Source organism: Natrix helvetica, assembly GCF_964273705.1.
Source record: "Natrix helvetica genome assembly, chromosome: 3".
NCBI lineage: Eukaryota > Metazoa > Chordata > Lepidosauria > Squamata > Natricidae > Natrix > Natrix helvetica.
Genome location: NC_138549.1, coordinates 167,477,274 through 167,499,738, shown reverse-complemented (window position 1 = coordinate 167,499,738; position 22,465 = coordinate 167,477,274). Strand labels below are relative to the sequence as shown.

General features: G+C 40.9%; 2 protein-coding genes across 4 annotated transcripts in view; both read left to right on the top strand.

Moving 5' to 3' along the window:
• CABLES2 (Cdk5 and Abl enzyme substrate 2) overlaps window positions 1-7,376 on the top strand; it is a 69,767-nt gene extending 62,391 nt beyond the window's left edge. Inside the window, exons 8-10 of the mRNA XM_081947887.1 lie at window positions 873-1,077; window positions 3,629-6,411; window positions 6,458-7,376. Of these exons, the coding sequence (XP_081804013.1) occupies window positions 873-1,077; window positions 3,629-3,769 (346 nt within the window). The 3' untranslated portion in view covers window positions 3,770-6,411; window positions 6,458-7,376. The remainder of the gene's footprint in view (window positions 1-872; window positions 1,078-3,628; window positions 6,412-6,457) is intronic.
• The window catches only part of RPS21 (ribosomal protein S21), a gene marked incomplete at its 3' end in the record, with an annotated part of 293,510 nt that extends 272,652 nt beyond the window's left edge, over window positions 1-20,858 (top strand). The window contains exons 1-6 of one of the 3 annotated variants that reach the window (XM_081949835.1): window positions 12,157-12,212; window positions 14,252-14,342; window positions 17,351-17,414; window positions 18,039-18,110; window positions 19,575-19,630; window positions 20,793-20,858. In XM_081949835.1, the coding sequence (XP_081805961.1) occupies window positions 14,293-14,342; window positions 17,351-17,414; window positions 18,039-18,110; window positions 19,575-19,630; window positions 20,793-20,802 (252 nt within the window). In that variant the 5' untranslated portion in view covers window positions 12,157-12,212; window positions 14,252-14,292. Of the gene's footprint in view, window positions 1-12,154; window positions 12,213-14,251; window positions 14,343-17,350; window positions 17,415-18,038; window positions 18,111-19,574; window positions 19,635-20,792 lie in introns of those variants that run through there. The other 2 variants (XM_081949836.1, XM_081949837.1) reach the window with 2 other exon arrangements.
• Between the last annotated feature and the right edge of the window lie 1,607 nt (window positions 20,859-22,465).

The window sequence follows — 22,465 nt, the reverse complement described above, 5'->3', positions numbered from 1 at the left end:
TTGAGAGGCTGCCACAGAGAGGAGAGTCTCCACTTATTTTCCAAAACCCCAGAGGGCAGGATAAGAAACAATGGGTGGAAACTAATCAAGGAGAGAAGCAACCTGAAAACTTAATTAACCAGTGGAACAGCTTGTCTTCAGAAGTTGTGGTTTCTCCCATCACTGGAGGTTTTTAAGAAAAGACTGGGCAATCACTTGTCTGAAATAATATAGAGTCTGCTCCTTGAGCAGGCTGGGCCTAGGAGATTTGTACGGTCCCTTCCAGCTCTATACTGATGGATTGAGGAAACCTCACAGAGTGTGTCTAGCACAGTTTCAGCTTAACTAAAACGTCGTTCATCCACAAGTCTTAAAGTTGCCAAGATTGGAGACCCCCTGCTTTAAAACATACATTGTCAGGGCTCCAAGTAACACCCCCAACGAAAGAAGACACCGAAGCCTGAGTTTCCTCAAATTTCCATTTTATTAGAGATGTCCTATTGGCACATCTGGGAAAACCCGAATCTGAAAGCTTCCAGGTTTTCCCCACCCAAGTGAAAGTTCAAGTCCCCGTCCAGCACCCACATGTCTACCACATGATCCAATCAGGCACCATCCAAAACTGGAGATGCCTCCCAGTCACATCATCGCAGCTGCAGGGCAAGACGTCCTTGACTCTCTGAGAAAAGAATGTTATTTTGACTGTATATCTCCCCTACTCCATATAATCCTCCCTCCCATTTTCCCACAGTAGCAAATGTGGCAGCCCTGAAGGCCCAAATGTGAAAAATGGCTTCCAGGCCTGACATACGTATTTCTCCTAATTCTGAAGTTTCTCTCGTCCATCTAGAAAAATGAGCTTTGATTCTTGTCCGCTTCCTTCTCCCTTGCAGTTTGAAGAGAGAAATGCGGACCCTGAGTATGGAGTGCAACCTTGAACCGATTACTGTGTCCATGGCTTACGTCTACTTTGAGAAGCTCGTCCTGCAAGGCAAGCTCAACAAACAGAACCGAAAACTGTGTGCCGGCGCTTGTGTGCTGCTCGCAGCCAAGATTAGCAGTGATCTCAGGAAACACGAAGTCAAACACCTAATTGATGTAGGTACAACTGGAATATCTCCCAGGGTCTCCAGCTCTTTGAAAATGCTAAAGTTCTCAAATGAATTTATTTTTTTTGATACATAAATCACATTTACATTTATGATAATTTTTTTTATACACTTGATACATAAATCTTTGCAGACTTGCAAAAAACATTGAATGGAAATACATACATGTTGATAAGACATACATGACTGGAAATCCAGTTAGTTTTAAGTAATTGCGGTACAAATGGCCTGTATGTGGTTGTCACTGTAAAATGCATGAGAAAGCGACAGGGTGGAATTGTTGGCAGTGCTTTGAAGCTACCATTTGGATGTCAGGATTGTGATGAAAATAATAGTAATAATGTTGTCTCTGCAGCTACCAGCCCCAAATTGTCTACTTAATGGATCATCAGTCAAACGGTTGCGTTAGTTTGGAATGGGAAATGATACCAGGTTTAAATTGTACTGAGACTTTGTCTCCTTGGTTATTGTCAAAATAATTTGAATTTCTCTGCAGCAGAGCCATTTGTTCGTATGCACCAATTTTTAATTTTCTTCTCCTGTTATCTGGCTGATAATGGCATCAAGCAATTTCTTTTTCTATTCTTTGTCTGGCACTAGAGTTATTTTTTTTTTCCATGCATCCTAGTTCTATTCATGCCTTCCGATAATAAGCCCTGCTCTTTTCAGTGAGACTTATTCTCAAATAAATGAGCAGGGATTGAAGCTATCTCTTTGTTGCCCTTCGATGTATTACTACACTCCATTTACCTTATAATAAATCATTGTTGATGGGCCAAGTACCAGGCAATTTGGTTCTTTCCAGTAGTGGGATTCAACCAGTTTGCACCACTTCAGCTAAACTGGTTATTAAATTGCTGGCTGGACACTCCCTGCCCCGCCCCTTCTAGGAGTCCCCCACGTGCCCTATTTTGGCTCCCGGGTAAGTACAGGGTAAGAACTAGGCCCAAAATGGGGGGCAGGGGGGCGCAGAGCATCCCTCCCCCACCGTAGCCCATTTTTGCTTCCAGGGGGGTGCAGGAGGCCAAGTGCTGCCTGTCATACACCCCTGGCCACGCCCATCCTGCCACGCCCACCCAGCCGATCATTAGGGCAGAGAACCAGTTGTTAAATTATTGGAATCCCACCACTGGTTCTTTCCCAGAAAACAGCACCAGGGTCTGTCATCCTCCTGAAGTTAGTAATTAGTTCTATAACTTTCCTTGTAACAAACATCAGCAAAGCAACGTATGGCAATTGCAGAAGTGCAAGTTCTGCAGAAGACCATCTCACTGTCTCCTATCGTGTTATGTAACCATTTGATGTTCCTCTCACTGGGCAGCTAAATATGTCTGGCCTTCAGGCCGTGACTTTTCAGAATACTGCGTAAGTCAGAAATGGTAGCCTGCAGGCTGCATGGAAATGGGGCCATTGAAATCCAATGGCAAAATGTTAATCCCTACTCCAGGGTAAGAAGGAGACAAACTACTCCAGTTTCTAACTACACACAGAGAGAGAGAGACAGAGACAGAGAGACAGAGAAGGGGGGAGGGAGAGAGAGAGAAAAATATTTATCAGTAATGACGAGAAAGCAGATCACCAAAATGTTTCTGTTTTTCCACTAAATTTTCATGGTATGTTAGTTTGGCTCTGCTGGATGAGTGGATTTTTAAAGATCAAAATGGAAGAGTTTATCTCCAGAAGTCTTCCTTCCCCCTTCTAAAGCATTTACAAGGGCCAGCCCCACCCCTCCTAGTGACGTCCATCCTTCCAGTGATATCACTTACATTGTCCTTGAAAATTACTCTCCCTGAAGAAAGTGGTGTTCTTTTACATACTTCAGTGCTTCTCCATACAGAAAATAAATACTTTCTCCTAGAGAATACTGTAGTGTATCACAAAGTTGCCAAGCCCCTGAATTTTGATCACATAACCACAGGGATGCTACAACCGTCGCAAGTGTGAAAAGCGGTCATAAATCACTTTTGTCAGTGCCATTGTAACTTCAGACGATCATTAAACAAATAGTTGTAAGTCATACAGGATTACCTGTATGTTATCACTAAAATACCTTATTTTTGGGAGTATAAGACGCACTCCCCCCCCCAAAAGAGGGTGAAAATCTGGGTGCGTCTTATACACTGAATACAGCATTTTTGGCCTCCCAAAACACCGCCCCTTTGCAAACATGGACATGCATTGACTTTGGGAGGCTTGTAGAGTGCTCCTGGGGGCTGGAGAGGGCAAATATAAGTGAAAAACAGGCCATTTTTGCCTCCCTTCAGCCCCCAGGAGCACTTTGCAGGCCTCTCAAACTCTCTGCATGTCCCGTTTTTAACAAAAACTAGGCATGCAGAGGGTTTGGGAGGCCTGAAGGGTGCAAAAACTTCTTTGTAATTTACCACTTCAAAATCTTGGTGCGTCTTATACTCCGGTGTGTCTTATACTCTGAAAAATACAATAGCTCTGGTTTTGTATGCCGAACAAATATGCAGACTGTTGTAAGCAAGGATGCAAAACATGGTGCTGTAATTTATTTTATTTGTTTTCTGCCTTTACAGAAGTTGGAAGAACGATTCCGATTCAACAGACGAGATCTCATTGGATTTGAATTTACTGTTCTTGTGGCTTTGGAATTAGCTCTTTACCTTCCCGATAACCAAGTGTTACCTCACTTCCGTCGTCTCACACAACAGTCCTAGTCGAAAGCTACATTACAACAAAAGCACCAGTTTTTAGGTGGATTTGGAGACTGATACCCGGCTTCTCCTAGGTGACAGGATCAAACTGTGTTAAGAATATTCCTGGCAGGGAGTCGATGGTGGGATTTTCATGGAACTATCAAAGTGGAAAATACAATACAGAACCCATGTGTGAGAAGTGGCGGAAGTGGGAAATTTTTCTTTGAGAAACGAAAGCACAAATGCTTTTGCATCCAGTTGTCACTAAAGTTGCTAATTATCCTTCATTTAACTTTTTGTTTTCTGGAAACAATCTCTTCTTCTTGCCTGCCACTGCTACTTTATCGTTTTCTTACTCTCTTTTTTCCCCCTCTTCTTCAAACTTAAAAGAGCAACGCTTCCATTCCTTAATTAGTGCTTCAGAAAAATGACATTTCGAACCATAAAAACTTGGGGAGGGGAAGAAGAAGGACGTGCCTAAGGCTGGGCTGGTACCAGTCTCTCTTTTTCTCTTTCTTGTTTTTAAAGTTACGTTACTTAGTGGCAAATTCTGAACTTAAGCAGCAATTTATCCTTTTGCCTTTATTTACTTGTGCTATAAGGAAAAAAAATAACGTATCTGCACTATCGTTTCTGGGAAGGTTGTCTATGTTGATTATTCCGTTTTGCTTTCTTTTTAAATGAAACATTGCACTCCTTGTTGAACAAGGAGCTATATGGCAAAACAGTCTTCATTTTAACATGTCCCTCAGAGGTTGAGTGAAACCATTAATGGCAGTAATTTTGACATGTAGCTTCTGGGGCTGTATGTTTCTGTTACTGCTTTCTGTAGCCTGAAAGTAATAACTCTTCTACTTATAACAAAGTGTTCATATATTATCTTTCCTGTATGCTACTGACATGTAAATGTCTCGGGAAGTATAGCTGTCGTTACCTAAATTCAGCCAATGAAACTCAGCATATCTAACTTCTGTAAAAGTTTTTTTAGAAAAAAAAAAGGTTCTTCCAAGCTTTTCGTCACTGTGATGTTTCTCACAAACCTGATTTTTAAATGCACATTCAAGCCGCCAATGTTATAAAGGCCAATGTCTAGCCATTTTTATACACTTGGACAATACATTGATTTAAGCATTCAGATGCTAAAATATGAACTTTCTTGAGACTATAAGAGGAGTCAGTGGCTGTCAGGTTGTTGTTTTTTTCCTAAGCAATATTGTGATATAAATCAAAGTGTCTGTGTATACGTGTGCTATTTGCCAGTGAACAAAATTACTACTTGGATATTGTGATTAATGTCCACATTCTACTTTTTTAATGTAACTTTGGCCAGTTTTAGAGAGAGAGAGAGAGAGAGAGAGAGAGAGAGAGATCTTGCAAAATAAGAGGGAAGGTAAAGGTGCATCAGTATGGAAGGTACCACTGCAGGTATAGGATAAAATCACATTTTTGAGCACAGGTACACTGCTACCATCATGACAATGTACAGTAAACAAGCACACTGGGGAGAAGCTTAGAGAACAAATTCTCTCCAATAAGCTGTTTTATGACAGTAAATGCTGTTTAACAAAAGCATTTAAAAATATAGACACAAGTCTGGTTGAATCTTAAATGGTACAGTCAATCATTCTGGGCTGCAGAAACTGAGCCTCTTAATAAAATAGAGGGCTTTTACTACCTGGAATGCCACAAATTTTAACATGGAAATACATATGGTGGAAAGTTGCAAATGGAGTTAGAAACAACTGGAGTGAAGGGAGAGAAAAAGACTAAAACCCAAGATCACATTATTTAGCATGAAGAGTTTTGATTTATCCCTGACTTTTCTTGCACTTATGCATGAATGAAAACTAGTTGGAAGAATATTTTTAACCCAAAGTCAACTTGTTATTGAAATTTGAGCCAACCCAGTTGAGAATGGCTTTCTAATCATGGCTTGCAAATTAATGCACCTCATTGTATTAATAATACCTGTCAAGTCCTAATTGTAGCCTTTTTTGATACAATGTATAGTAGCTTAACTATTGCTCACAATTAAAAATGTGGTATGTTGCATTTCTTTACAGAATTTCACAGTGTAGGATGCCATCCCAGTTTTTCCCAGGAAACCTTAGAAATAATTGGGTGGGGCATTAATTCACCTGAACAGAAAGCAACAGATTTTTTCCCACACAATTCTTCCAATTTTGTTAAACAGTTCTAACCTAACACCAGATGACTTGACTAGATACATTGTATTCTAAAATATTTGCCAACTTAGTTTCCCAAATAAGGGAGGTATAAGAGCCGTGGTGGCACAATGGTTAGAATGCAGTATTGCAGGTTAAATCTGCCAACTGCCAGCAGTTCGATCCTGACAGGCTCAAGGTTGACTCAGCCTTCCATCCTTCCGAGGTCGGTAAAGTGAGGACCCAGATTGTTGGGGGCAATATGCTGACTCCATAAACCGCTTAGGGCTGTAAAGCACTATGAAGCGGTGTATAAGTCTAAGTACTATTGCTGTTATCTTTTTTTCAAGCAAATGGGCTTGTCAAAAGGCTGCTTGAAAAGGCAGTCCTAATTAAACTCTGAAATTTAATTTTGTCTTTGGAAACATGTAGCGTTTAGTTAAAACATGTATTACCGTAATATGCGGGCACTGGGACAGGTAAGTTCTACTGCAACTCGTTGCTGCCTTCTAGAGTATATTTGGAGGCAACAAGGTTGGAGAAGGCTGTTCTCCTTAAAAGCTCAAAACACCTTACGTGTTAAATGTATATGGCAATGGTACGAGTTCACCTCTTCAGATAATAAAGTGGATTTGTAATGACTGACGGTACAACTTTTTAAAACAAAAATCTATTTTAGAACCAAGGACCCATCTATAAATCAGGGATTCTGATTTTCTCCTCTTCCCTTCTCCTGATTGTCTCTATATGTACTTGCAAATTTGCAGTGGTGTATATATATTGACAAAAGACTCGTTCTGGTCTTTTATTATACATGGAAATATATTTTGGAAGGAAGAGACTGAAAATCTTGCCTAATATTTGAGTCAATGTTGCTTTAGGATTCAAAAGAATGAGGAATTGAGTATCATCCTTTTTAACTTTGCACTTTGGCTTTGTACATTGGGTTACATAGAACAGTTCAACTATTGAATACTGTAGTGAATATGGAGAGTGTAATGTTTTTGTAATTTCATACCTAATTTGGGATGGTTGGTTCTCATTTGTCTAAGACTCACTATATTCCTTGTTCATGCAATATCTGCCACTGCGTGGTAACTATTATTATTACAACCAAACTTAGATCCAGTATAAAATCCCAGTTTACTATCTTTCGAGTAAGATACTAATCTTTTGACAGTTGAAGTTTAAATTATAGATTCTTATGTAAATAATGGTGCTCGTATACCTTCATCCCAAGAAAACACTCTGAATTGGAGTTTGTATATTTTTATGTTAGTAAATTTGTGTTGTCCTAAATTTAAGTTTCTGCTTTGTATATTGTCTGATTTTGTTCTTCCAAATGAAATGAATGAATTTGTTAATAACTGAATGTTTGTGTAATTGAATGTTTTGATACCTATTTTATAACTTAGCACATCTGAATATATTTCAGGTTTGTGTCATAAATAACCCTTTAAAACCTTGTGGTGTGTCTTTTTCTACTTTTCCTCACTGCACAAAAAACAGCCTGTGATTTTATGAACAACTGAATGTTAAATGTTAGAACAAATACTTTCTGGACATGCAGATTTCAAAGCTAGAATTTTATATATATATGAGTCTGAATATTAAATAGATTGTACATTACTCATGTTTTACCAGTAAATAGTTATGCATCAAAACATAAGGAAAAAAACAAGAGAGAGAGATTACTAGTGATTTGCTTTATTTTGCCTCATCTTTAAAATATGTTTATATATGTAAATATAGGCATACCTTAAAGACAGAGACAAAATAATACATATTTATTTATATTATATATTTACAATATTTATATATATATATAAGGAGAGGCTCAGGTTTAGCTTTACTTGATATATTTTATAGTTTTAGATTTTACCTCCTTATATTCTATAAATTTATACTGGAATATTAAGCCATTAATACAAATACCATTTATACCATTAAGCTGATAAAATGATTTCTTTGCTAGGACCTTCTGGAATAAATAATGGGGTTTTAGAATTGGGATACTGCTATTTTTTATCTGTCGTATATTAAGTGTAATGTTGACTATGAAAACAAAGTTTACTCAGAATTGCTGTTAGTATTAGTTTGTTAGAACTGATTTGTGTGAAAATCTTAAATTTGTCTACATATATATCACAATAATTCTTTGATGTATAGTAATAATATTCTAGAAAAAAACATAGCTTATATGTAAGAATAATGATTTAGTTGTATATTCCTCTCTTGTAATCTGAACTGTCAGCAAATTGACCCTTCTCATTAGTTGCACAAATAGGGGGGAAATCCATAAATAGCTGCTTGCAACTGTTCCAATTATAACTATATACAGGTCACCTCTTTCAACAAGTGCCCATATTAGACAATGAAAATCAGCCTTGGGTATTTAACAAAACGGAGTTGCAAAATTGATGACCTTCAGTGTAATTGCGAAGGGATAGATCAATGTTTTTCATGGCATCTATATTTAGCTCGTTTATTGACCTTTCTATCAGTGGCTGCTTTTGCAGTAAAACTGGAACCTATTTACAAGTACATGGTAGGCTTCACACATCGTAGTCTTCAGTGCATCTCATCAGAATTGTTCATAGTTGACACAGAGTAACTGCAACAGTGCAGGCTGTTTTGGAATCTGGATATGTTCAAATGTGTATCCAGAATTGAGAGCTTTGTTATAAAGACTAAAAAGTGGGAAACCTATGGCCTGATAGATGCTACTGAACTATAATTCTCAACACCCACAACTAAAATGGTGCATGCCACTGGATATTAGATGCTATAATTAGACAAAATAGAAGAGGCCTCAAAATAGCTACCATTGGACTAAAGGTGATTATCGTACAACTTGAATACATGCATTCTAGATACATTTCACCACACTTACCTGGTTTTAACTGATACATGTTCAATAGCAATAGCAGACTTCTATACCACTTCACAGAGCTTTATAGCCCTCTCTAAGAAGTTTAAAGTGTCAGCATATTGCCCCCAACAATCTGGGTCCTCTTTTTACCCACCTCGGAAGGATGGAAGGCTGAGTCAACCTTGAGCTGGTCAGAATTGAACTCCTGGCCGCCGGCAATCAGCAGAAGTAGCCTGTAGTACTGCATTCTAATCACTGCGCCACCATGGCTCTTAAATCATTAAATACCTATAATTTCCTGTTCACAGGGATGATAGGCTAATGAAGATTGCAGTAAGCTGGAATGGGTTGATACTTGTTCAAATCATTCTAAGGGGGATGAGGATGAAAAGTGTGTTTATCATCAAAAGGGGATAGGATAACGAGCATAGTGCTATGAACTACTCGGGTTTGTTTCATAAGATGTACTACCATATGTCAAATTGTAAAATGGAAGGATTTAAGTAAAGATAAAGTTTCCCTGTCCAGTTGTGCCTGACTCTACAGTGGGGGCTCATCTCTGTTTTCTGGCCAGAGTCAGCGTTGTCCGAAGGCATCTCTGTGGTCATGTGGCCAGCATGGCTATATGCCAAAAATGCACAAAATACTTACTTTTCCACCAAACTGGTACCTATTAATCTACTCGTGTTTGCATGCTTTCTAACTGCTAGGTGGCAGGAGCTGGCAGTATTGGGAGCTCACCCGGTCATATGGCACTCGGGTATCAAACCCAGGTGTCGGCAATAATTCAATAGGGTAAAGTATACTGAGTCTTGTATGCATAACTTACGTAGGTATAGTATCAAATTTCAAAAACAATCTCTCAGGATTACCTGAGTCCAAAACTAATTTCGCTGGCTTTTATATTGATAGGGCTGAAGGTTCAGATAGGGGTGAATTGTGCGTTTCCAAGGAGAGAATGTAGAGTTCCAGACACAAATTATTACCAAAATCTGATAAAAAAGTGTTTAAAATGGAACTGGAATAAAATACGATTTAAAATAAAATTGGAATAAAATACAATAGTTTAATATATAGTGGTAGATAAATAAAATATGCTAAAATTATATTTCTATAATTTTCTACAATTTACCTCAATCAAACCCATATGCCGATCTGAACTGAACCATTTTACTCAAGTACTGTGCTGTGTGAAATGTTATTTTCAGATTCTGGCCGCACATACGGTAAGTTGATCTGATATGGGGATCCCAATGTATCATTCGTTTAGTATATAGACCAAGATACCTGTCTCTCACCTTCTTATACAGGCAACAATCAAATAAGATGTGAGCCAGATCTTCTACCTCTGCTGCTCCACAAATGCAGAGATGCCCATTATAGGATATAGAATGGAATCTCCCATCTCCTGTATCGGATCAGCTGTGTACCTAACCTAATTTGGCTTGTCTAATCCTCAGAGCAAAACATGCCCAGGAAGCAAACAGCAACCGCTTCAGCAAACCACAGTGATGTCAAAATGACACACAGTAGCCTTTGTGTGATGTCATTAGATATATTTTGACATTTGCTCACCCTTGCAAATGGCAAGAAGGGCCAGTTCAAGCAGCTGTCATTTTCAGGTAGGTCAAGAGGAGAGTGGGACAGATACAAAATGGCTTCTTGGTGTTGGCTGTTGCGCTTCACTTCCTATCAGTAAGACCTGAATTGACAGGTTGCGTTCCCTTTTCATTTTGTGATGCGGTGGTCGATGCCAGGCCCATCTAGCCCTAAGTAGTTCCATCCATCGTACAACACTAGAAGAGATGGTTGGCCTGGCAGTTCCTACTGACACTACTGCTTTTCAAAGGAGCAATACCAAGCGTCTTCCCAGGAAGCCAATTTGGTACGAAGATGGGGCTGCCCATAATGAAGAGAAATCTTGTTGCAATGCTACCTCATACCCAAACAGTATTTTCCCTCATGAGTTGGCAGAAGCCACAAATACAAAAATAACAGTTGAAAGGGACCTTGGTGGTCTTGTAGTCCAACCCCCTGCTCAAACAGAAGACCTATACGAATCTAGACAAATGGCTGTCCAATCTCTTAAAACCCTCTATTGACAGAGCACCCACAACTTCTGAATCTGAAGGGAAGCAGTTCCACTGATTGCTCTTGCTGACAGGAAATTTCTCCGTAATTCTAGGTTGAATCTCTCCTTGATAAGTTTCCATCCGTTGTTACTACTTCTCCTGTCCTGGGGTGCTTTGGAGAATAAATGGTTCCCATCTTCTCTATGAGAGTTCCTCAAGTACTGGAAGACAGCTATGTCAACCCTAGTCTATCTCTTCCTTAGAGTAGACACACCCATTTTGTATTCATATATTTCAGCCTCCAGCCCTCTAACCATCTTTCCAGGGTCTCAGTATCTTTTTTGTATCATGATGACCAATACTGGCTGCACTACTCCAGTGTGGTGGGCTTCCCTGATGAACTGGCAGAAGCCACGAATCCCGGGATAGTTTTCTGTTTTCCAGGCTGCCCTCTAATTGAGGGGCTGAGACTCCCATCATGCCCAGTCATGGGCTAGGGATTATGGGAGCTGAATCCAGGTACAGAGTTGGAAGGGACCTTGTATGTCATCTAGCCCAACCCCCCCTCCACCGCCCAAGTAGACCCTACACCACTTCTGGCAGATGACGGTCCAGTTTGTTCTTGAAAGCCTCCAGTGATGAAGCTCCCACAACTTCTAAAGGCAACTTCAGTTCCGTTGATTGAGTGCTCTCACCGTCAGAATTTTTTTCCTTATTTCTAGGTTAAATCTCTCTCCTGGATCAGTTTCCATCCATTATTCCTCTCTGGCCTTCAGGTGCTTTGGAAAATAGCTTGACCCCCCTCCTCTCTGTGGCAGCCCTTCAAATATTGGAATAGTGCTATGTGTCCTCTGGTCCTTCTCTTCACTAAACTAGCTATGCTCATCTGATCCAAGGCCTATTTAGATCAGTGTTTTTTTTTCAAACTTGGCAACTTTTAAGAATGGATGGACTTCAAATCCCAGAATTCCCCAGCCAGCATGAGGCAATAGATAGGACACATCGCAGGTTCCTTTGCGCCCTTCTTTCTCCCGCTGGACGATTCGGAATTCTCCTCAGATCGCGCATCGCTCCTAGAAGCGCGCGCTCAGCTTGGGCCTTTCCCGCCCTTGCAACAAGAGAAAGGCATGGGCGTGACTTACGCCCTCTTCGCCCCGCCCTCAAAGTAGCGCCTCCCCCCCCTTTCTGCTTTCTGGGACGCCTTCCCGCCGCTTACGCTCTCGCGTTCGGATGTCGTCATCTCCCGCGCGCCGCTCCGTGGCCTTCCCCCACCCTCCCTTCGGCAGCGAGCCTTCGAGTCGCTTCGGAGTGACGCCCTCTTCCTTTTCCGGCTTGAGCTCGCGGCGTGTGAGGAGGTGAGGCGAGGCCTATCCCGGTTCGCGGGGCCGCTTCTTTCTCGCCGCCTTTCCCCGGGGCCGGTCGGGCCACGGCTGAAAGGGGGAATCTTCCTATGTTTCCACGGGGCGGGGAGCGAGGCGGGGAAAGAGGCCCGCGACCCCAGCATTTTCCCAATGCTGCCTATGCAGAAATCCCCATTAGGAGGGTAGAGCCTAGAGTGGGCCCCTTGAGGTCATCGAGCCCAACCCCCTGTTACTAGTGCAAGGCTTCCAAATGAAAGTATCCCAGACAGCTTCGTTTGTTAACATTTCTATCCTGGTTTTTCCCATCTGATGGCTGCCTGGCCACGTTTCAGGCGAAGGGGAACCCACCACCCGCCTGGGTTCCCCTTTAGAAAGCCAGCTAAGTTTTGCATGCTTGGCTTCACGTTGATTCCTGTATCTCGGATCCGTCCTTTTTGGCTTGCATTTAAGGCCAGAGAGAACAAATCCTGCCCTTGCCTGTCAGATCCAGCCAGGTACCTGCTCGACCTTCTTTTTAGCGTATTCCCAAAGGTGTAGGCTCCGCTTTTCGGATCATTGAGCCCCACTTTGCAGGATCAGTCAGCCAGGTATCTCTGATCGATAATGTTAGATATCTCCATCCTTCTAGTTCAAGGCAAATGCACATTGGTTTGTTTTTTTAATGGTGACTATGTTTAGTGGACCAACGTCTGTGATCAGAATAGAGCTGAAAGGGACCTTGGAGGTCTTCTAGTCCAACCCCCCCTGCTCAGGCAGAAGACCCTATACCATTTCAGACAGGTGGCTGTCTGATCTCTTCTTAAAACCCTCCAGTGATGAATTCTCCTTAATTCAAAGTTGCTTCTCTCCTTGATTAGTTTCCATCCATTGTTTCTTGTCTTGCCCTTTGGAAAATAAATGGACCCCCTCCTCTTTGCAACAGCTTCTCAAATATTGGTACACCGCTATTATGTCACCCTCCTCGTCCTTCTTTTCTCTAGACTAACCAAACTCAAACCCTGCAACCGTGCTTCATATGTTTTAGTCTCCAAGACTTTAATCTTCTTTGCCCTTTTTTTCCCAAAGGCAAGCCCATTCCTTCTGCTTCACTTAGCGCTCATAAGAACCTAGAAAATGGGGTTGAACGGTGGGAAAGTTTAGTCACCTTCTTATCCATGCATGTCATAGAACTGGAGCTTTTGAGAAAACTTTGATTTAAGAAGAGCAGTCTTTGCAGATTTTTATACTCAGTTTATGAGTTTTATCTCCTAGATCAGAGGTGTCAAACGCTCATCGTCATGTGACATATCCTGACTTTCCCCCCCTTTGTTAAACTGGGTGTGGAAGTGGCCAGCGCGCGATGCATCCATCCTGCGGGCCATGAGTTTAATACCCCTATCCTAGATGCAGATTTATCAGAGCAAATGAATGCAGCCATTCTACGGCCTGTTGCTTTCCACATATTTGCATCTATAGTTTCTATAGTCTTCAGAGTGGCTGGTAGTTGTAGTGGCCAAGAAGAATGAGGAAATGCCTGAGTGTATTCCTGCTTGCATCTGTGAAAAGAGAAGGAACTTCCTTTAGTAAGGATGGGAGAGAGCTTGTATCCTGCCATTCAAATACAAATGTTATTAAATACACAATTATCTTAGTGGGGTACTAGTGGCCAGTTGGATATGATCTTGTTCCCAAAAGATGTATAAGCCAATATTGGCAATTCCAGCTTCTATCCTGTAAAGTTATGTGCAAATGGGCAGCTACAGGTAATCCTTGACTTACAACCAATTGTTTTCAAAGTTACAGCCCTGAAAAAAATGACTTATGACTGTTTTCACACTCAACTTTTGCAGCATCCCCATGATCACGTTACCAAAATTCAGGTGCTTAGCATCTGGGATATATTTATGATAGTTGCATTGCCTCAGGGTCTTATGATCACCTTTTCTGACAAGCAAGAGTCAATGGGGAAAGACAGATTTGCTTCATGACTGCATGATTTACTTAACAACTGCAGTGATTCGCTTACCAACTGATCTGAGCAATAATCTTTTTAGAAATCTGTTGCACCTGATTTGAGGCAAGTAAAAGAAGCATAATGCAGAACGACGCTGGGGAATTTGTAGATCTCTACGTGCCTCGTAAATGGTGAGTATATCTGATCATCAGAAATTTTGTGTCTTCCTTGAATAGTTTGGAAACTGATATGGCTGTATTATTACTTATTTGATCTTACACATTACTCCAAATCAGCAATACTAAGTGTCTTAACACTCCCTTCATCTATCACCTATCACCCATCTCCTCTCACTTATGATAGTTGACGAATGTATCTTGTCTTTTTATGTACTTTGAAAACATACGCACCAAAGACAAATTCCTTGTGTGTCCAATCACACTTGGCCAATAAAGAATTCTATTCTGTTCTATTCTGTTCTGTTCTATCTAGCTTGATTAAAATAGTAAAATGGAATAACAAAATTAACAATTCCAAAAACAGTAGTACAGAAAAATTATAAAGACTGCAGACTCATGGAACAGTAAACAGCCAAACATGTGCCAGATTATGGACACGTAACTTGTATGAATTGCTCATTGGGAGCTTTCTTTTTAAAACTTTTATGGCTCTCTAAAGCTCAACACAGTAAATATAGTCTGGTAATCAAGTAAAATAATCTTAGCCATGGATTTATAAGGATTGGAAGGGGCAGTTCAAGCCCTGATTTCTAGCTTCCATCTCTACACATCTGATGAAAGGAATTCATCACTTTTCTTGGTAGTTGTTTCTAAATGCTGTAAGTACTGCTAAATGAGAATATTTGTAATTTAGGGTTAAAATGAGGAGTCTTCGATGCTCTCTGAGCATGGTTGTTTTCTTGCAGATGTTTCCTTATCCAAACTACATAACATCATCAGTGCTAGCTAGTGGCACTGATTGTATTACCAATTTTGAGTAATGAAACATCTGTAAGAAAGCAACCAAACTCAGACAGCATCCAAAGACTTCTCACTGCTATACGTGTTAGGCAATTTACTTGCAAGCTTAGCTCAACATCCTCTTGGTACCTGGGAAAACCTCCTTAACTTGAACCAATCACAGTTGGCTTTGTTCTTTTTTCCTCCCCCTCTATGATTTTTGCCAGAAGTCATTGCAGCATGTTCAGATGGCCCAACAAAACAAGCTTGGGACAATTTGGTCATGTTATTCCATGAATGAAAGAAACTTGGGGGGCAATTTGATTTTTAATGGAGGCAATTTAAACTTTGTTTAAACCAAGTTAATGGCCTTTGAGGCTTCCTCCGGGTGAGTAGAGTTCATTTTTTAATAAAGTAAGAATTATGTGTCACAGGTGGAGGGGGGGGGGGGCATCAGGATTTTAGAGATACTTTGGTGGGGCATGGCCAAAAAAAGGTTGGGAACCACTGAACGACACCATCAGGCTTCTCTGTTTCAGTGTGGTGCGAAGGAACCTTAACTAATCTTTGTCTTCCACCATAGCCACTAAGTACTTTTTAGGGACGATGGATAAGTGGATAAGTGGCTCAGTGGATAAGACATTGAGCTTGTCGATCACAAAGGTCAACAGTTCGAATTCCTAGCGCCGTGTAACAGAGTGAGCTCCCGTGACTTGTCCCAGCTTCTGCCAACCTAGCAGTTCGAAAGCTCGTAAAAATGCAAGTAGAAAAATAGGGACCACTTTGGTGGGAAGGTAACAGCATTCTGTGCACCTTCGGTATTGAGTCATGCCGGCCACATGACCACGGAGATGTCTTTGGACAGCGCTAGCTCTTTTGTTTTGAAACAGAACAACACCCTAGAGTCGGGAACGACTAGCACATATCTGCGAGGGGGAACCTTTTAAATACTTTTTATTTATTTAGATGTTTTTAGCCTGCCCTCATTCTTTGAAATAATCCCAGATGGCAAACATAGGTTATAGTCCTTCCTTCCTTTAATTTTTCCCACAATAACCCTGTGAGGTGGATTGGACTGAGTGGCCTAAGATCAGCCAGCTGGCTTTACTTCCTAAGGAAGGCCTAGAACTTACTGTCTCCTGGGCATTGGCTCACCTAGTTGGCTTTCATGCCTAAAACGAGACTAGAACTCACAATCTCCTAGTTTCTAGCCTGATGCCTTAACCACTAGTTAGTTAAGTTTAGTTAAGATGAGAGAAAAACATACTTAATAAATGATTGTTTGAAAATACCTTATTTATATCAGTTACAGCTTAAGATTTACAATTTGTCCAATTTTAGATTATAAAATAAAATTGGAATGATTTTTAAGTGGAAGTAAAAGCTTTCAATATTATGCAGGCACTCGAGAAGAGAGAATTGCTAACTGAAAATACATTGGAATCTGGGTTTAGCTTTATACCCAAATGAATGCTCTGCTATAGATGAAAAACTTTCCTTCTCAGGAAAAACCTTTCAGAAAGTGCAGTAGCTTTCTGATTCATGATTTTAACTCAAATTATAATGTAATCTTAAATGTGTCTTAATTGGGCATGGTGTTTTATTCTGATGCCTTACATGTGCACACACGGTGATTTGTGTTATTCAAGTAGATATGCATGATTTACAACTAAAAATATTATAAGGAGGAATCTGGCATCTGAAATTTCTGACTGATATATTTCTTTAAAAGGTATAAAACAGTGGTTCTCAACCTTCCCAATGTCGCAACCCTTTAATACAGTTCCTCATGTTGTGGTGACCCCCAACCATAAAATTGGTGTCTCAGTTCCTAAGACCATCGAAAAAATGTGTTTTCCAATGGTCTTAGGCGACCCCTGTGAAAGGGTCGTTCGGCCTCCAAAGGGGTCCCGACCCACAGGTTGAGAACCACTGGTATAAAACATAAACTGCAGCTTATGAAAATGTGCTTAATAAAATTTGTTAGAAAAGAGGTTTTTGGTTTTTCTTACAGTAGATTAGTACAGCTGCCCTCCTATAACATCTTAATAAGAGGGATTCTGGGGTGTGTGTGTGTGTGTGTGTTTATTGTGTAGGAACTTCTGCTAAAAGAGTGGTAAATTGGCATGTCAAGAAATGGAATTGATGCTGTATGCTGAGAGTTATCTAGAAGGATAACTTTTTTTCTAGATCAGTGTCTGATTTTAAGTTCTTCTGTTTATGTATTTCTTTCCCTTCAGCTCTGCTAGCAATCGGATAATTGGTGCTAAAGACCATGCTTCCATCCAAATAAATCTTGCAGAAGTAAGTAAAATATCTGTAACTCTAAGTTGAAATCTTACCAGTTTTTCAAATAAAATAAACAGCTAGTTGCAGTTGCATAATCAAACATATTTGTATTTATTTTGGGGTGATAGCTCCAGATGTATGGGCATTAGGCATTTAAGCTGTATTTTCTAATGCAGGCCAACAAAACCAGAGCTTGATTGTTACGTTACAACTGTTAATCAAAAGCTTTCAGAATACAACCGAAAGCTAGCAATGAGAGAAAGAGAATGAATATTGTTAGAACAAAATATTGTATAAAGGAGGATGAGATCATCATTTTGTTTCAGGTTTCATATAAAAGTTTTAAATTACTTCAAACTCTTCCTTTTTTTCACTTTCATTTCGATTTGCTGTGGAATAGCGGTAATGAAAAATATTCTTTAATAAGTGGGATTTTTTTCCACTCTAGCTCAGTAAATGCATCTTTTCCTTTAAATCCATTTGTTCAGGGTGGGGATTGGAGTTTGCTTGGTTGTCAAACTTGTTGGATATATAAAACATAAAATGAATAAATATATTATGTGCCTCATACCTCCAATCTTTCAGCTTGCAATTATGATTGTGTAACAGTTAATTGAATCCTCTTAATTCCAATGGCAGGTTGACAAAAGCACAGGCAGAGTGACTGGCCAGTTCAAAACATATGCCATTTGTGGAGCAATCCGTCGGATGGTAGGTCTAATTGTTTTTCAATGACTCAGAGTTTGCCTATTTCTGAATAGTTTATAAATATAGGATGGGTAGTTTCATTCATTGTATTTATACATCTTTGCATCCATTCCAATTTTCCTTGTAGCAGTTCAATTAAAGTGAAGATTTTAGGTCCAGGGATGGTTGTCTTCTGAATATGGAAATTAGTAAGAGCAGTGTGTATATTACACAAATTAATTGTCAGCATTTTGCTTGTATTACAGAAAGAATGCAGGCAAGAAATTTTGAATACCATACATTAATATACTGCATAATATATTAGAGCTAGTTTGGTCTAGTGGTTAATAGCAATAGCACTTAGACTTATATACCACTTTACAGCCCTCTCAGTGGTTTACAGAGTCAGCATATTGCCTTAACAATCTGGGTCCTCATTTTACCCACCTCGGAAGGATGGAAGGCTGAGTCAACCTTGAGCCTGTTGAGATTTGAATTGCCAAATTGCAGTCAGCTGGCAGTCAGCAGAAGTAGCCTGCAGTACTGCACTCTAACCACTGCGCCAGCAAAGCTCTTATGCATCAGGTTAGAAAGTGGGAGACCGCGAGTTTAAGTCTCGCTCTAACCATGAAAGCCAACTGGCTAACTTTGAGCCAGACCCCCTCACACTAACCAACTTTGTTTGGGTTGTTGTGGGGAAAATAGGAGGGATATGTGTTGGCTATGTTCACTGAGTGGTGCAGTGGCCTAGAGGTGGAGCTCTTTCCTCACAATCAGGAGGCTGTGAGTTCGATCCTAGGTAGTGGCAGATATTTCTCTCTCTGGGCACAATGAGTAAATATCAGCTGCAAACTCTGCATTGGCAACAGGAAGGACATCTGGCCAATAAATACTCCACTCCATTTAGTAACTAAATTTTAGTTGCTCCGACTCCACTGGGGTCATTAAAAGACACACAAAAATGTGTTGGATATGTTCACTGCCTTGAGCTATTTGTAAAAATACTAAAAGGACAGACAGACAGACAGACAGACAGACAGACAGACAGACAGACAGACATCATACATACATACATAATAAAACAAAATAACATTCGGGTATAAAATGTTCCATCATGGAATGTTGTGACTTCAAACAGACCGCCTTTCAAATTGTTCAAGAAACAGACAAACCTTAGAGTGGACTTCTTTCAAGATCAAACCACTTCAGGACCAAACCATTTCAGTGTCAATGGTTTTTTATGGAATGCTTTACCGTCACTCTACAAATAACTAACTCTGTATTCTAATTTTAGACTATTATAAATTCATTATAGGTTTTCAATCTCGGCTGTTTTGTAACCTTAAAAACTTAGCAAATAAGTATGCAATAGTGCTTGATTCTTAATGATAGAAACTTGTCCTTTTAGTTGCCAATGAATTTGCAGTTTGAAATTCAGGGTATGAATTCAATTTCTTCATCTTACCTAACTACAAAACTGTTTTTCAGGGGGAGTCTGATGACTCAATTCTGCGACTGGCCAAGAATGATGGAATTGTTTCCAAGTAAGTCTGATATTTAAGCCTGGAAGCTGTGATAATGCATCTTTCTTTTCTGTTTGACTTGATAGCACATCATGGATGTCGTTGGGAGATACGTATTCCCAAAATATATGCCTTGGTGAAAATGCTTGTTTATTAAGTTTACCATATTTTTCAGAATATAAGACGCACCTTTTCTCCCCAAAAAGAGGGTGAATATCTGGGTGTGTCTTATACGCTGAATACAGCATTTTTGGCCTACTGAAACCTCGCCCCCTTCACAAAAATGGACGTGCAAAGGGTTTGGGAGGCATGCGAAGTGCTCTTGGGGGCTGGGGAAGGCAAAAATGAGTGGAAAACGGTGCTGTTTTTTGCTTGTTTTTGCTCCCCCAGGAACACTTTGCAGGCCTCTCAAACTCTCTGCATGCCCCGTTTTTAAAAAAAAATGAGGCGTGCAGAGGGCTTGAGAGGTCTGCAGAGTGCAAAAACTTTTTTTTTTAATTTACCTCTTCAAAATCTTGGTGCGTCTTATACTCCGGTGGGTCTTATATTCCGAAAAATATGGCATATAGCCATTCATCTCAAAAAGTAATTCTTATAAAACACCCATTTATCAGCACTAAGGAGAAATTTCCTGACAGTAAGAACAATTAATCAATAGAATGACTTGCCTGCAGAAATTATGGTTTCTCCAACATTGGAAGTTTTTAAGAAGAGATTGTACAACTATTTGCCTGAAATGGTATAGGGTTCCCTGCTTATGCAGAGGGTTGGACTAGAAGACTTCCAAGATCCCTTTCAGCTCTATTATTCTGTAATCAGAATGCAATCTCAACATTGGCCCCTATAATTACCCTTTCCCTTTGAGCAGGGGTGTCCAAACTTGGGAACTTTAAGACTTGTGGACTTCAACTCCCAGAATTCCCCAGCCAGCTGGGGAATTCTGGGAGTTGAAGTCCACAAGTCTTAAAGTTCCCAAGTTTGGACACCCCTGCCTTTGAGTCTTCCCCCTCTGTTGTTTTTCAGAGCTTCTGGGCATATTTTCAGATGTAGCATAGAGTTGCAGCCAAGCATTTTATTTTAAGATAAAGTCAAACGGGGCAAGTTCCAGGGAAGAATTTCTGTGAGCCCATGTCTTTAATGTCTTGGAAAGTTAATCATTCTGTGTTTTGTTTTGTCTTTGCAGGAATTTTTAACTGAAAAAAAAATGTGACGACATGGGATTTCCTAGAAAATAAACCATTGGAAAACATTTGTTGTGTAGTGTATCATTTCAAGTCGTAACAGGCAGAATTTACCCATGGCTAATTTTGAAGTTTACGGCATCATTGATAGGTTCATTTAAGACAGTTTAAGAGTACAGTCCTGTGTGTAATTAAACTGTTGGTTTCAGTGGCATTGATCCTAGAAAATTATTTGTTTCCTAAATTAAGTTTTATGAAACTGAAAGAAACAAGTAAATTGATGAAGTCTATATTAAGATGTGGATTGATTAAAACATGCGAAGAAGAGCCTTCTTAGGGGTTTTTTTACAGGGTTTTTTAAATCAAATTTTAAGGGGTGGGCAGGGGGGTTGATTCGGATAGCTCAGACAGACTTGTGGGGGAGTCTGCCAGGACACAGGGTAGAGCTAACTAATGGGCGCAGGTCGGGAGTGCTGGAAAGGGTTGGGATTCCGGGGGAGACATTAAACCATTCCATTGGGGGGTTTGCCATCTCTACTGTATGTGGGAGGGGCAGATACAGTGGGGGCCTAGGGCCAAATTATGTCCGGGGGACGCGGGTTTGCTGTTTAAGAGTGATTGTGCGCTCCAACCCTTATTGCCCCTCTCGGACCCCTGGGTGCTTGGGATTATAGGACCCGGGTCTTCGGCTGGTATTGCTTAACGCCAGGTCGTGGTACATAAGGCTCCCCTCATTTACGACCTCATACAAGAGGGTAGAGCGGACCTGGCGTGCATTACGGAGACCTGGTTGGGCCATGGGGGGGGGGGTTCCCTCATTGAATTATGCCCAGCAGGCTTCTGGGCATTTCACCAGCCGAGAGCCCAGGGCAGGGGGTGGCGGTGGTTATTAGGGAAAGTCTCGGATCTCAGGAGGTCACTGTCCCTCAGATAGGTGGGTGTGAGTCCCTTTTTGTGAAGTGGGACCTTGGAGTCCAGGTGGGCCTTTTTGTTACGTACCTGTCTCCCTGCTATGTTTCATCAGCACTGCCGGAGCTGCTAAATATGTTATCCGGATTGGCAGTTGATTTCCCCAGGTTTATGGTCCTGGGGGATTTCAATCTGCCTTCCATTGGCGAGACATCCGAGTCAGTTTGGGAGTTCATGGCTTCCATGACGGCTATGACCTCACTCAGTTAATTCAAGACCCCACTCATAACGGGACACACACGCTCAACCTGATTTTCGTCTCTGGACAGTGGATGAATGCTCTGTTTAGGGTGACCCACTCCTTATCTAATCAAGGACCTGGGGAAGACCCCTTGCAAGGTAGGTCTGAGGAATTTGTTCAGTATCTGCAGGATAAAATCGCTCAGATTCGGACAGGCTTGGACTCTGACTGGGTAGATTCCGGTGAGTCGACAGGGATGAGTTTGACCTGTGACTCCTGAAGGCATGGACAGGATTATAGGGAGACAGTGCTGCCATTTGTGTGCTGGACCCGTGTCCCTCTTGGTTAGTTTCGGCTTCCCGGGAGGTGACACGAGGCTGGCTCCAGGCAATTACCAATGCTTCATTGAGAGAAGGGTTCTTTCCCACCACCTTGAAGGAGGCAGTGGTGAGGCCCCTCCTTAAGAAGCCTTCCCTGGACCCAGCCTCTAGCCAACTATCATCTGTTCTCCAACCTTCGCTTTGT